The sequence below is a fragment of the Petaurus breviceps genome, unplaced genomic scaffold (assembly GCF_028583685.1).
Source record: "Petaurus breviceps papuanus isolate PSGF00001 unplaced genomic scaffold, PetGlider_PUasm1.0 90847, whole genome shotgun sequence".
Lineage (NCBI taxonomy): Eukaryota > Metazoa > Chordata > Mammalia > Diprotodontia > Petauridae > Petaurus > Petaurus breviceps.
In genome coordinates, this window is record NW_027187360.1 from 3,611,003 (window position 1) to 3,624,756 (window position 13,754).

General features: G+C 42.5%; 1 protein-coding gene across 1 annotated transcript in view; it reads right to left on the reverse strand.

The window, feature by feature from the left end:
• Window positions 1-198, reverse strand: part of B4GALT5 (beta-1,4-galactosyltransferase 5) — a 94,540-nt gene extending 94,342 nt beyond the window's left edge. The window contains exon 1 of the mRNA XM_069072390.1: window positions 33-198. Coding sequence (XP_068928491.1) covers window positions 33-144 — 112 coding nt within the window. The 5' untranslated portion in view covers window positions 145-198. The remainder of the gene's footprint in view (window positions 1-32) is intronic.
• Window positions 199-13,754: the final 13,556 nt, after the last annotated feature.

Here is a 13,754-nt window from a genome sequence, read left to right on the forward strand (position 1 = left end):
AGGAGACGCGCGGAGCCGCCTCTGGGCCTTACCTATACCGGGCGCCACATACACGAAGTAGAGGAAGGTGGAGGATAGCGAGAAGAAGAAGAGCGCGGCGAGCAGCGAGCGGCGCGGGAGCCGCAGCCCCCGCCGGCTCCGCATGGTGCAGCCGGCCTGAGGGGGGCAGGGGCCGGGGCCGAGCCGGACGGCGGGTGTGGGCGGACGGACCGCACCGCCCCTCACATCGGGGCCGCCTCCTCTACCCCCGCCTCAGCCTCAGCCTCAGCCGCCACAGCCGCCGCCGCTGCCTCCTGGCCGCTCCGTGCCCCCGCCGCCGGCCGCCGCGGGCCGGGCCACATGAACGGGGCGGGGGCCCGAGCCGCCCCGGAGCGAGCGCAGCGGCGAGGGCGGGGCCGGGGCGGGCCGGGGGCAGGTCCCCGGAGGCACTGTCACCAAATTCCCCTTCTCCTCTTCTCCGGCTCCAGCCCCCGACTGCGGCACGCAGGGGCCGTCCCTTGGCGATTACTCACCCTCCCTTCCGGCCCTCTATTCCCTCCTTCTCCTCCCCTCCTTCCTCTTAACCCCCTACACCCCACTGTCGGGATCCAGGGAGAATCGCTCAAAGGGCTTCCCGAGCTCGGGCGCCCCCCACCCCACCCCGCAGCCTAGGGGCCGTCTGCAAAGTTCATTCCTGTTCCTCGTCCACTGCGGCACTCGGGGCTGGGGGCTAGTTAGCCTCCCAGCCTAATCCTCGGAGGTTCCTTTCAGCACCGATCCTTTGGGCCTAGGGACTTGGGGGGAGAGGGGGGGGTGGAAGTGGAGGGAGGTGGGGTCTTCTAGCCGGAAAGTAGCTGAAAAGCCGCAAGCGTATTGAGAATCTTCCCCCGGTCTTTCCCCCCACCCCTTCCCTTTGCGCGGTCGAAGGGGGTTGGGGGATGGGGGGGGACAGTCAGGGACAGTCACCAAATTACCACATCCTGACGACCCTACTCTGCCCGCCTAATGTAAGGTCCCGCTTGCTCCCGCTAAGTCCTCACCGGGCTTACAATTTATCTGGGGGGACAATACCTTCCGACAGAAGCATGACAGTATAGAACCAAAGGTCACATTAAATAGAAGCATGGACTCAAATGTAGACCCGGATTAAACAGTGCAGCGAGCTATCAGGAAGGGAGAGACCAATAATGGCTACCCATGAGAAAAGTATTTATGAGGGCTATTAGTCTTTTCTACAGTGAGTAGCAGAGTTTCACGATAAGCATGGTCTTAAATTTTAACTTTTGCAATCAATATGTTATTTAAAATGTGCTGATAACCATGCTTTAGATTTTTTTTTCAAACTGTACATTCCATAATAGGTTGATGACCCCACATGAAAAACCAGATCATAAATAGAAGACTTTCAAAGGTCAATCAATACATATTAAGCACCTACTATGCGGAGAGTGTAAAAGACATCTACTATCAAGGAGCTCGCAAACTAATGGGAGGCAGAAACATGAAAATAACCATACAAACGAGCTATATAGAAGACTAATTGGAAATAATGAACAGAGGGAAGGCACTGGAGCATTTTGTAAGGCAGAAGTCCAGGGCTGAGTTCCAAGTCACTTTACCAGTTACCGGGCCGTGGGCAAGTTACTTCATCATCATTGCTTTATCTGCAAAGTGAGGATAGGTAATTCAACATCTTCCTCAGGTCATGTTGTATAGGAATGAGATAATGTACAAAAGCACTCTATAAATTTAAAATGCCATACAAATGAGAGGTACTATTATTATAAAGTACTTTATATTTTATCTAAACACTTGCCTGTCCATAATCTTATTAGATCCTTAAAACAACCCTGAGAGGCAGGTAAGGCAGGTATTATTATGCTTACTTGACAGATGAATAAACTACTATGAAATTACTTTGATCTGATGAGAAGAGACTTTGCTTGAACCACAGAGGCAACACTTGGCCTCTCAGGCAGTGGAATAACTTAGAGGAGAAACACCAGAATGACAGAAGGGACAGTGTTGTGTAATTGGGAATTCTAATTGTCACTGCCTCACTGAGTCACCTTACACAAGGAACTTTCTATCTGAACCTGGATTGGTTTCCCTATCTGTAACAGGAGAATGTCGTATTAAATGATCTTTAAGGGCCCTCCCAATTCTGGCATTCATGGTTCTAAGGCCCATTTCAGATTTAATGTTCAGTATCCTAAGTCCAGCCCTGGTATTCTGTGTTTTAAATTCCTTCCTACACATGTTCTAAAGTCCCTGTGAGTTCTAGTATTCTGTGGTCTATATTCTAAAGGCCCTTCCTGTTCTAATGACATTCTATGGACTCAGCCTCTCTTTGCTCTCCAGATCAGTGACACTATGCATTTCTGGAGGCTTCCCATAGTGCAAGCCAGGCTTGCTCAACAAATGCCAATGACCTCCAGAAAGTTTGGTCATCTTTATTTGTTGCTGTCAGCATCAGCACTAACAAACTTGCTGAGGGAAGAGAGACATGTTTTCCCAGTGTGGGCTCTATCACTTTGGTTAAGAGATGAACTTGAAAGGGTAGGCTGCTCTTGAAATTAAACAAGACAAGAAATGTTCCAGTCTCTTCCTAAACCTTTCCTTACATTTGGCCCTCCACGTTGCATACTACATTTCTTTCAAGCACTTAGCATTCAGTATTGTATAACATAGTTAGCAATGTTGATGTCTTAGATTGTAACTAGACTTTTAATTCGTTGATCAATTGACATTTATATTGATTGCCCACTATGAGCCAATCTGGGAATGAAAGTACAAAGAATGGCATATTCCCTCCTCAGAAGAACCTTACATGCTAATAGGGGAGAGAAGTGTATGTGTATATATAATGTGTTTAAACATACATATATAATATATGTGTATGGTACATGCATGCAGTACATATATACAGCACAAATATAAAATTAATAAGTATATACAAAGTAGTTAAAAACAAGGTAATTTGGAAGGGAAGGAGGCAGCTCAGTAATAGTGGATAGAACACTAACCCAGGGTCAGGAAAACCTGAGTTCAGATTTGGACTTGAACATTTAATAGCTGAGCAAGTCACTTAACCTCTGTTTGCCTTAATCCACTAGAGAAGGAAATGGCAAATTGTTCCAGTGTCTTTGCCAAGGACAATATAGACAATACTGGACTGTAACTGTCATGCTGTGGTTTACAGGGTCACAAAGAGTTGGATGAGACTGAACAACTACAACAAATATTTACATATAAATACATTTGGGCAGCTAGGTGGCTCAGTAGATAGAACACTGGGCCTGGAGTCAGAGAAACCAGAGTTGAAATTTGACCTCAGACACTTACTAGCTGTGTGACTCTGGGCATGCTACCCCTCTGCCTGCATAAAACTAGAGAAGGAAATGGCAAATTATTCCAGTGTCTTTGCCAAAAAAGCCCCACAGACAACTGGTCCATAGGGTCACAGAGAGTTGGACAGGATTTATCAACTGAACAAATCTGGGAGGAATGGCCATATAGCAGTTGAAGGAATGAAGAGAGGCTTCAAGCAGAAGATGGTGACTAAGTTGTATCTCAGAGGAAGATAGGTACTCTATGAGGCAGAGAAGGAGACAGGGATGTGGGGTGGCTAGTGCAAAAGCAGGGGAGAAAAAAGTGTCATTTGTGAGGAACAGAGAGAAGGCTATTTTGTCTGGGTTAAAAAGTGTGAGAGATAACACACACACACATAAAAAAAACCTAGCAGTGTGACCTTGGGCGAGTCACTTAACCCCAATTGCCCTCCAAAAAGCAAAACAAAAAAATAAATAAATAAAAAGTGTGACAGAGGGAGTAATGACCAGAGAGACTGGGAAGAAAGGTTAGGGCCAGGTTGTGAAGGGCTTTAAAAAGCAAAGAAAGTTTATATTTGATCATTTTAGCTGCTGGAGTGATTGACTAGAGGAAGAAGACTATCATATTTGCACTTCAGGGAAATCACATTGGTGGCAGTGTGTGGGCTAGACCGGAGGAGAGAGAGAAGGGAGAGCAATTAATTGCAATAGTCCAGAAAAAGTGATGAGAGTTTGAACTAAGGGGTAGCTCCGTGAGTGGAAAGAGGAAATCAGAAGATGTTGTAGAAACAGCAAGATTTGAAAAAATTTGAAAGCAGAGATTATGTCATTTCATAATAGCAAATATCTATATACTGCTTTAAAGTTTGCAAAGCACTTTATGATTTCATTTTATCCTCTCACCAACACTGTGAGGTAGGTGCTATTATTATCCCTATTTCATAGAAGAGGAAACTGAGGCTGAGAGAAACTAAAGGACCTGTCCAAGATCACTCCAAAGGTGTTTGGGGGAAGATTCAAACTCCAATCTTTCTCACTCAAAATCTACCACTCTAGCCACTACATCACTTGGCCTCCCAGACCTAGCTCACTGCACTGAACAGGAAGCACTTAAGGTATGTTTATTGAATGAATCAGGCAAAAAATAGACAATTCTGAAATAAAAATCTACAGAAATACACACTAACAACTCTGACCTACATCTGTCATAGGTCTGCTACAGGGGTCCCAGTTTCTCTACCTTTGTCCCCTTGTGCCATATTACAGTATAGGATAAGGAAAAGTCCTGGCTTTGGAATCAAAATTCCTGGATCCAATTTTCAGTATTGACACTTATTAACTGTGTGACATTGGGCATCCTATTTTGTCTTTTTGAACTACAGTCTCCTAATCTATAAAATAGGGGCTTCCCCACTCAAATTCCCCTCCTATTGCTCATTAAAGTGAAAAAATAACTCAGTTCTCAAAGGTTTTGCCAACAGATTTCAAGCTCTGGCAAGTCCAACAGAGCTAAAAAGGCCAGTATGAAACTGACAATTGTGTGTGTGTATGTGTGTGTGTGTGTGTCCACTGTCTATTTAGCCAATCAAAAGGCAGAAAACCTCACCCCCACCCACACCAGCCTCCTAGAGATTGGTTACTAGATGATGAATATTTTGCTCCATGGTTGAAGTTCCTTTCAACTTAAGATCGAATATTTCTCTGATTCTGTGAAATCATTTATTAAGGCATCTTCATACCCAAACAGAGGGTATATCCAAACTGATGAGGCCATGGACTTTTTTGAAGTATTGAAGAAAACGAAGATAGTAATCCCTACAGTACTTACCCTACTGCATTTTAGTGAGAAAAGCATTTTGTAAACTTCTAGCTTGAGCGATTTACAAAGTGTTCCTGGAAGAGGTGAGATGTGAGCAGAGCCTTAAAGATGGAGTACACTTAGTCCTATAACCCAAAGAGACAAGAGAAAGAAAAAAAAAAAGGATTCAAATATATAAAAATATTTAGAGCAGCTCTTTTAGTTGTAGCAAAAAATTGGAAGCTAAAGGGATAACCATATATTGGGGAATGACTAAATATATCATGGTATATAACACATAATAAAACATTATTGTGCTGTGAGAAAAACTAGGAAGATTTATATGAACTGATGCAAAGTGAAGCGAACAAAACCAGGAGAATTTATACAAAAATTATGACACTATAAAAACAGCTTTGAATGGCTTCAGAATTCTGATCAATGCAACAACCATATTCCAGAGGACTGATGATGAAACATGCTACCCACCTCCTAAGAGAGAAGTGATGGGCTCAGTAGGAAGAACGAGACATCTACTTTTTTGACATCACAAATATGGAAATTTGTTTTGCTTGAATATGTATATTTGTTTATAAAGGTTTTCCCCACCACCATTGTGGGGAGAAGGGAGCAAAAATAGATTTTTATTCATTAAAAAAATAAAAATGTTTTAAAGATGAGTAGGCTTTGGATAAGTGGAAGGGAAGAGGTGGGACACATCAGGCAGGGATGACATGACAACAAAACTTACAAATAGAATAAAGGATGAATTTTGGGGAGCCAATGAAGAGATCGCCCTGGCTAAGTAAATAGTTTAAGTTAGAAAAAAGAAGAGAAAGTAAGGTTGGCTAATAGAATGTGGCCAAATCTCAGAAATCCTTGGATGCTTAAGAGTTTATACTTTATCCTGTAGAAAATAGGGAGATTTTCAAAGCAGGGGAGAGAAATGATGACAGGAATGTTAAGAAGATTGCATGCTCTATAGGTGGAAAAAGATACACCAAAGGAAGGGAACCAATTAGAAGGCTATTGCAAGAATCCAGGCAGAAGGTAAAAAAGACCTTGAATAGAATAGACCATAAATCCAACATAAGCACCTGCCTATACCTATCAACACAGATACTCACACCCACAGAAAACACTGTCAACAAATGTAGCTCTCTGAAGTTCTGCTCCAGGATTATAATTCGAATGGAAAAAACAAACAACAAACAAAACCCATGAAGACTGTGTAACTATAATGACCAAGCCTGACCTTGTAGAAAATAAAATAAAATGTATTTCCTTTATTTCTTTGGAAAGTTGGAGGACTTCAGTAGGGAACACAATATTACACTATCAGCTTCATTTGGTAATTTTTATTTGTCACTTACTTTTTTAGTTTTTTTTTTTATGTGTCAGTTTTGCTGAACTGCTTTGTTCCCTCCTCTTTCCTTTTTATTCTGTTTCAAGGGATGAGTAGAGAAAAGGAAGGGATAATTTTGTATAATAGGCAGACTGGTCAGTGAGAGCCTGGTCCTCAGAACATATGCAGCATCTTCTGGCTGGTACTAACCCACCTAAAGTCATGGTAGCCATGATCACACTTAGCAGATAAGGCAGCCTGATCACGTCTGTGAACATATGATAATTCTGTTGCTTCTGTCTCCACTGCATTTATTCTTTACCTATCTTCCGGGGAACGAGTATCTGAGATGGGATGGAAGAACCATTGGAGGTTCAACCTAGCTGAGTCTTGCCAGCACCAGCGGTAGATCACCAGCAGTAGTCAAGTTCAATGAGGAGCCAGCCCTGAAGAGCAAGCTGCTTGTCTCGGCCCAGAAGTGAATTGACTCAGCAGCCATGACTTGATGCCTTACAAGCAAGAGTATACCTCACCCATAAGTAAAATTGGTGGGGACTCTAAGAAGGGAGAAAAGGACTGGAATACTCCCCTCAGAGCCTACTCTCCCCAGGGCCTGAGGTATACAGAAGGGAGAGTGAACTCCCAATTTGGAATGTTTTCATACATTAGTACTTGCTATAACTTCCTTATGTAAAAGTTACTTGATATAATTTACTAAAAATGAAAATAGGGAGACACCAATTGGTTATTGATATTGGAGAAAATATACCAGATGAGGACTTATGAGCTACAAGACTAGAAAACTATCCCAACCACTTAGGGTTTAATCTGAAGGTAGAGGTAACAGCAGTGCTCAGAGGCCCAACCTGGTAGCCTTGAGTATAGGTTGGGAGACTGAGCCCCAGAGCAGCTTCCTGTCCACATAAGACTTTTGAGATTTAAAGAAGCAGCCAGGTGTCACAGTGAATAGAGTGCTGAGCCTGGAGTCAGGAAGACCTGAGTTCAAATCCAGCCTCAGACACTTACCAGCTGTGTGGCCCTGGGCAAGTCACTGAATCTGTTTGCCTCAGTTTCCTCAATTGTAAAATGGAGATAATAGCAGGACCCAGAGCAGGTGTGAGGATCAAATGAGATAATATTTGTAAGTGCCTGGCACACAGTAGGCACTATATAAATGCATATTCTCCTTCCATTCCCCTACTAAGGTCCCTTCTAGACCTGATTTTCTATGGTTTTCTGCATAAGGTTTCTTACTGCTCTGTCATTCTAGGTAATTATAGGCAGCCAGGTGCTGTAATGGATAGAGCATTTGACTTGGAGTAAGGAAGCTCTGAGGTGAACTCCTATCTCAGTGATTCATTATATGACCCTGGGAAGGTTACCTCTCTCACCCTCAGGCTCCTCATCTATAAAATGGAAGATAAAAATAGCCCAGATTCATTGTAAGGATCAAGTGAAAGAAAGGCTACAAAGTAGTATATAAACCATTATTCTTGTTACTATAATATGAAGTCCCTTCTAGAGGGATCATCCTTTGCTTCTATAACCAGGAATCTTGGGTAATTTAGCCAACCAGATGTGATTAAAGAGAAGAAAACAAAGGCTTCCAGGGTGGGATTTGTGGTATGATGAAGGCATCCAGGTTTCCAGCTACCTACCTGCTGCCTATCCTCAGTGCCAAGTTCATGCAAATAGAACAACATCTTTCAAATACTGGAACAGGGCTCTCTCTTAATCCAAAACCTTGAATAGAAAAACTGTGTCACTTCTGAGGGATGATGTGGTCTTAAAATATCACCTGTTCCAGCCCCCAGACTGGCACCAGGGCCGACCGTTCCAGCACAGGGATTCGTTTTGTTAAGAAAGCTCTGCTGCTCACAGGTGTCTGGAAGCAATCAGAAGTTGCCATGATGTCAGTAAGGGAACAACAGCTGTTCCTTCTCTTTCTTTCATGCGGATCTCCTGTTCTCCTACTCATCCCACTAGGCCCCTGGAGAACAGATTTCACCAGCAAGGAAAGAAGAAAGACTAGGATTCATTAGGCTTCCCTAACTTTTGCTTTTATGCACAGGAATGAAGGGTTACTGTTACTGCCCAGAGAAATAGGAGCTAAGGTATTAGAATAGAGGAGAAAATCCATGATCATTAAATTCAAGTCTTTATCGAGCCTTTGCTATAATGATAATAACTTAGATTTTCATAGTGGGTTTATAAAAGGCTTTCCTTACTGCTTTACCCCTACAGAGAAAACAGTCCAAGTGTTCTTGTCCTCATTTTACAGATGAAGAAACTGAGATTCAGAAAAGCACAACAACTTGTCCAGCCACCAAACTCCTAAGTGTCAGAATAGGAACTTGAACTCAAGGCTCCTGACTCTCAATCAAACACCTTCCTCTATACCAGGCTACCTCTAAATGTCCAAAATTTGGAGGAGAGCAGACCAAATTGCAGTATATTCAATCCTTTTTTAGATCTTTGATATCCCTGATATAAGCTCTCTTTCCACTGGCACAGTTAAAACTGCCTTCCCATCCTACACAATTCCTGTCTATATCCCTCCCAAAGCCTTGGAGGCTTCTCTCTGGGTTCTTTTCAGATTTTGAGGAAACTAATACGGTACTCAGATTGTCTATCTTTTATCAATTGCTCTAGATCAGGGGTTGTTAGTCTGGATTTTCCAGATCCCCAAGGTGTCTATAAAGAGATTTCAGGGGGTCTGTGAACTTAGATGGGAGAAAATATTATATCTTTCTTTTTGCTAACCTCTTATTCAGCTTGAACATTTCTTTCTATTATAAATGTAGGAAAATGAGGATTATTCTGGGGATTCATAGGCTTCCGAAGACTGTCAAAGAGTTCTATGACATACACACAAAAAGGTGAAGAACCCCATCTTGTTATCTTGATACATTACTTAGGGCCATTCGTCTAACTCCCATCATTACACAGATAAATAACTGAAGTCCAAGGAAATTAAGTGACCTGTACAAAGTAGTCACACAGGTAGAAAAAGTCAAAAGTAGAATTTGAACCCAAATCCTCTGACACACACACCTCCCCCCCCCCCCCCCCCACTCCCACCAATCCAGGGTTCTTTTGATTGTATCCCACTGCTTCTTCCTCTTATTCAGATAAGTCTAGTTTCGTGTTGTTTGTCCTTCATTCTCAAAGAGGACCATGACATCAAGGAGGTGATGCCATGGCATGTAAGTGAATTGGATTTCAGTGAGGCAGTACTGTGCAAAGTCACCAGCCTCACTTTCTCCTCTGTCACCATCTGGGTCCAGATCAGGACAACTGGAGATGGCCCTCAGTTTCTTGCCCATCTACAGGATATCCAAGGTATATGTCCCAATGTACAAATTCAACTATCCAACCACATATCATAGTTGGGACAAGAGGCATTCTTGTGACGTTCTTCATTCTTGTCTTTTTTTGTTTGTATGACTATCTTTTGAAGGCTGTGGATCTCATTGAAGAGATAATGCTCCATGTGATAGAATATTTGTCCATTCAAATTGAGTACTATAAAGAAAGCTGGAAAGACATGCCAAATAAGGCAAAGGGAAGAAAACAGAATCAGAACAACACACATGTGAGCTATTATATAAAAACAAACCTATGGAGTCCATAGTTTTTGAGAGTAGATGAAAAGCAAACTATTATTATTTTGTTAAATTGTGCATTCTAATGTCAATAGTTCTGATTATATTGTTACATTGGTTTCCCTCCTTATTATGGTGGGTTGTTGGCTTATGACCATGGAGAATATTAGGATGATAACAAAATGGTATTTTTTTTTAGTACCTTCACAGTCATATTCAATACTTAACACAGCCCTGTGAATGGGGCAAGGCAGGGACTATTCAAAAGATTCTAGGGAAACCATATGGTTTCATGGAAAGTACATTGGTTCTAGAGTCCAAGGACCTGGGTTTAAATCTCAAACCTAATGTTTACTCTCTGTGTGGTAAGTCACTTACCCTCCCTGAGTCTCAGTCTCCTCATTTTTAAAATGAAGGGACCAGATTAAATGGCTCTGAGGTCCCTTCCCCTTCTACCTCTGTGATCCTAGGATGTTTTCCTTCCCATATCCATCTCCACCACAACTATATCCCAGGCTGAAAAAAAATACTTGCTTCAGAAAGATTCCTAGACTTGGGGAGTATCCTGACCTGAGAGCTAGTCTTGACTCGGCCAATAAATCACTTAGACAGGTCACTTCCTCTCTTGGATTGCAGCTTTTTCCTCTTTCAAAGGAAGAGGTTAGACTAGATCTCTATTTTTGTTATTGTTTCCATCCTCTTTATTGAAGGATACGCTGAGATGAGAAGCTTAAGCAGTCTTGTTGGCCCTGTGAAGTGTCCCCCACCCACACCCCCAGAAATGTCTCAACACCTGGAGACTGGATATCTGTTGCTTTAAATTTGCCCCACACAGACCTGGACTTCTGTTTAATCTGAGGAGTTAGATCATGTTCAAGTTTACAAAGAGTTTCTTAGTAAAGAAGGATCATGTATGAAAAAGACTTAGCTTGATTAGAGCCCAGTCCAAGTGTTGTTTGCCCTAGTGTTTCCTTCACCTTGGGCACATTGTTAGGGTTGCTAGGGCTGGGGCAATACATGCAGGTCTGAAGTAGGTGGAAAGGCTTAGCCTTGGCCCTCTTCTGCTCTGGTCTACCACATGATCACAGAGCAGGCCGGGGGTCACCTTCATAAAATCCAACCTACAGTATGATAAGCAATCACCATTTGATATTTCATCCTAGCCAGGTGCCTAGGTGACCTTTACTCAGTGTTTTGCAGAGGCCAGCAAGAAGGACCTTATGTATCTATAGAGAAAGCAAGGAAATAATACCTTAAGGTACTGCCAAATGTTAACATTCTATCTTTTCAGCAGAGAAGTAACTAGGAAGAGATGAGTGGCACTCTTGCCTTTGGTACATAAAACTGGAAAGGGTAGAAAAATATATAAAATATGCATTGACTGTCCCAAACATTCCAGGTCATTAAGATGGGGCAGGGAAGGGATGAATTGTCATCATTTGCCCTAAGTATAAAATTAACTGGGCAGTTAGGTGGCACAGAGGATAGAGCACTGGGCTTGGAGTCAGAAAGACCTGAGTACATTCCAGCCTTGGACACTTACTAGATATGTGAGCCTGGCAAGTCACATAACCCATTTTGCCTCCGTTTCCTCATCTGTAAAATGAGCTGAAGAAGGAAATGGCAAACCACTTTAGTACCTTTGCCAAGAAAACCCCAAATGGGGTCATGAAGAGTCAGACATGATTGAAATGACTGAACAATAACAGCAAAAAAAATTAATTAGTTTGAAGGTTATGAGGTTCCTCTGGTTCTAACATTTTCTGATTCATTCCAGTTGTTCAGTTCTTTCTTTCTCTTTACAGGTTGCTATGGCTGCCTCTGTATGCTGTAGTCTGACAAGCACTAGATGGATTACTTCTGGTAAAAGCAAGATATAGTTCCTGGGGCATCCTGATAGCCCAAGGAACTCCAGTTAATCTCCCCTCCCTTCCCTACAGACTGGGCTGCCCAGGGCAGGGCAGGGCCAGGGGAAAAGTGAGATCTTGATCAGAAAAGTGTTTTATTACCTACAGTTACTGCTTGGACAATCTAACATAACAAACATTTAGGACTGGGCATGGTTCTCTACCCAAGGGCAAAGATAAAGGAGAAGGGGAGGTTAGGTGGCACGTAGAGCACTGGCCCTGGAGTCAGAAGGACCTGAGTTCAAATCCAGCCTCAGATACTTGACACACTTACTAGCCATGTGACGTTGGGTAAGCCACTGAACCTTAATTGCCCTGCCTTCCCTCCTCAAAAAAAAAAAAATAAAAGGAGAAAGGAGAAACCTAGTGCTCTGGTCAGAGAAGCAAGGTTAGTTCTTTGTAAACTTGAGGAGTTGACCAACTTTATTTCTGATGGATCAACCCTCTTACTGTGCCCTTTTTTATGTCCTTGGAATAGTTCCTTGTGCCTCTTCAACCATCAAAATCAGTACCTTGTATAGGAGCTGATAAACTCCTTCACACTAAATTGTTGGTGACTAAAACAATTTTCTTTTTAAAGACTTGAGCAAGTCACTTAACCCCAATTACCTCTACTCCCCTTCCAAAAATAAACAAATAAAGACTTGGGCTAAAGGAATGAAGTTTGCAAAGTTTGGGCCCTCAATATGTACATTGGAGATGGAGTGTTTTTTGACTAAGGGGCAATGTTTCAAGTGGACTGAATATGCCTCTGAGAAGTGTACATTCTACAGAGAAGGATATAGCCGTAAAGAGAAGATATTGTTCTTTTTCTCCCATCCAGATCTTCATCTCTGTCCACTGTTAGCCTTCTGGAAGAGGATTGGAGGAACTTCTCTTCTCCATTCTTAGCCATGATAAAACTTGATAAATTGAAGCTACCTAGGAACAGGGAAGGGAAAGTGAGACCTGAGTGCTCCCATACCTTGAAACTAGCTCTTCTTGTTAGATGGTAAGTTGCTCTTTGGTAGGTCTTCTCCTTCCTAGGTACAGTGCCAAAGCACTGGGCAGATACAAGGTAAGTGTTTAGAATACAGGTTAACAGACTGGACTCTTTTCTATAAGGTCTCTTCTTCTGAAGTGCTGTGTTCTATGTTCTAAGCTATTTACTACCTGTATGACCTTGGGTAAGTCATAATCTCTCTGGGGCTCAGTATCCTCATCTACAAAATGAGAAGGCTAGACTCAATGACCCCTAAAGTTCCTTCCAATTCCAAGTCTATAGAGCTGTTATCCTCATCTATAAAGTGGGTAGATCAGTCTGGAACTCTAAGGCTCTTTGCAGCTCAAATTCTGATGATCTTATCACCTGAAGGTCCCTTCTACCTCTAATCTACTATATTTTATGTTCTAAGGCTCTTTCTAGCTCTAATGTTCTATGTTTATTTGATTGTTTAGTTAAAATCTAAACTCCTTAAACACAGAGATAGTATCTTCCATGCCTTTGTGTGTTACTCCAGCCCAGCACAATCCTCTACCCACATCAGGTACTGAAAATACATTTGTTAAATAAGATGAAAGATTCTAAGACTCCAATGAATCTGTGAGCTCATCAATATGATTTTTCCCTACTATAGTACACATCATACCCCATCTAGGCCTTTCCATCCAGTCCTATTCATGTCCCTGTCTTCCTAGAAATCCAACTCAAAGGATCCACCCAAAGGGCTAGAGGGAGGGGGAAGTGGAGGCTTTCCAATCATCTCTCTCTCTCTCTCTCTCTCTCTCTCTCTCTCTCTCTCTCTCTCT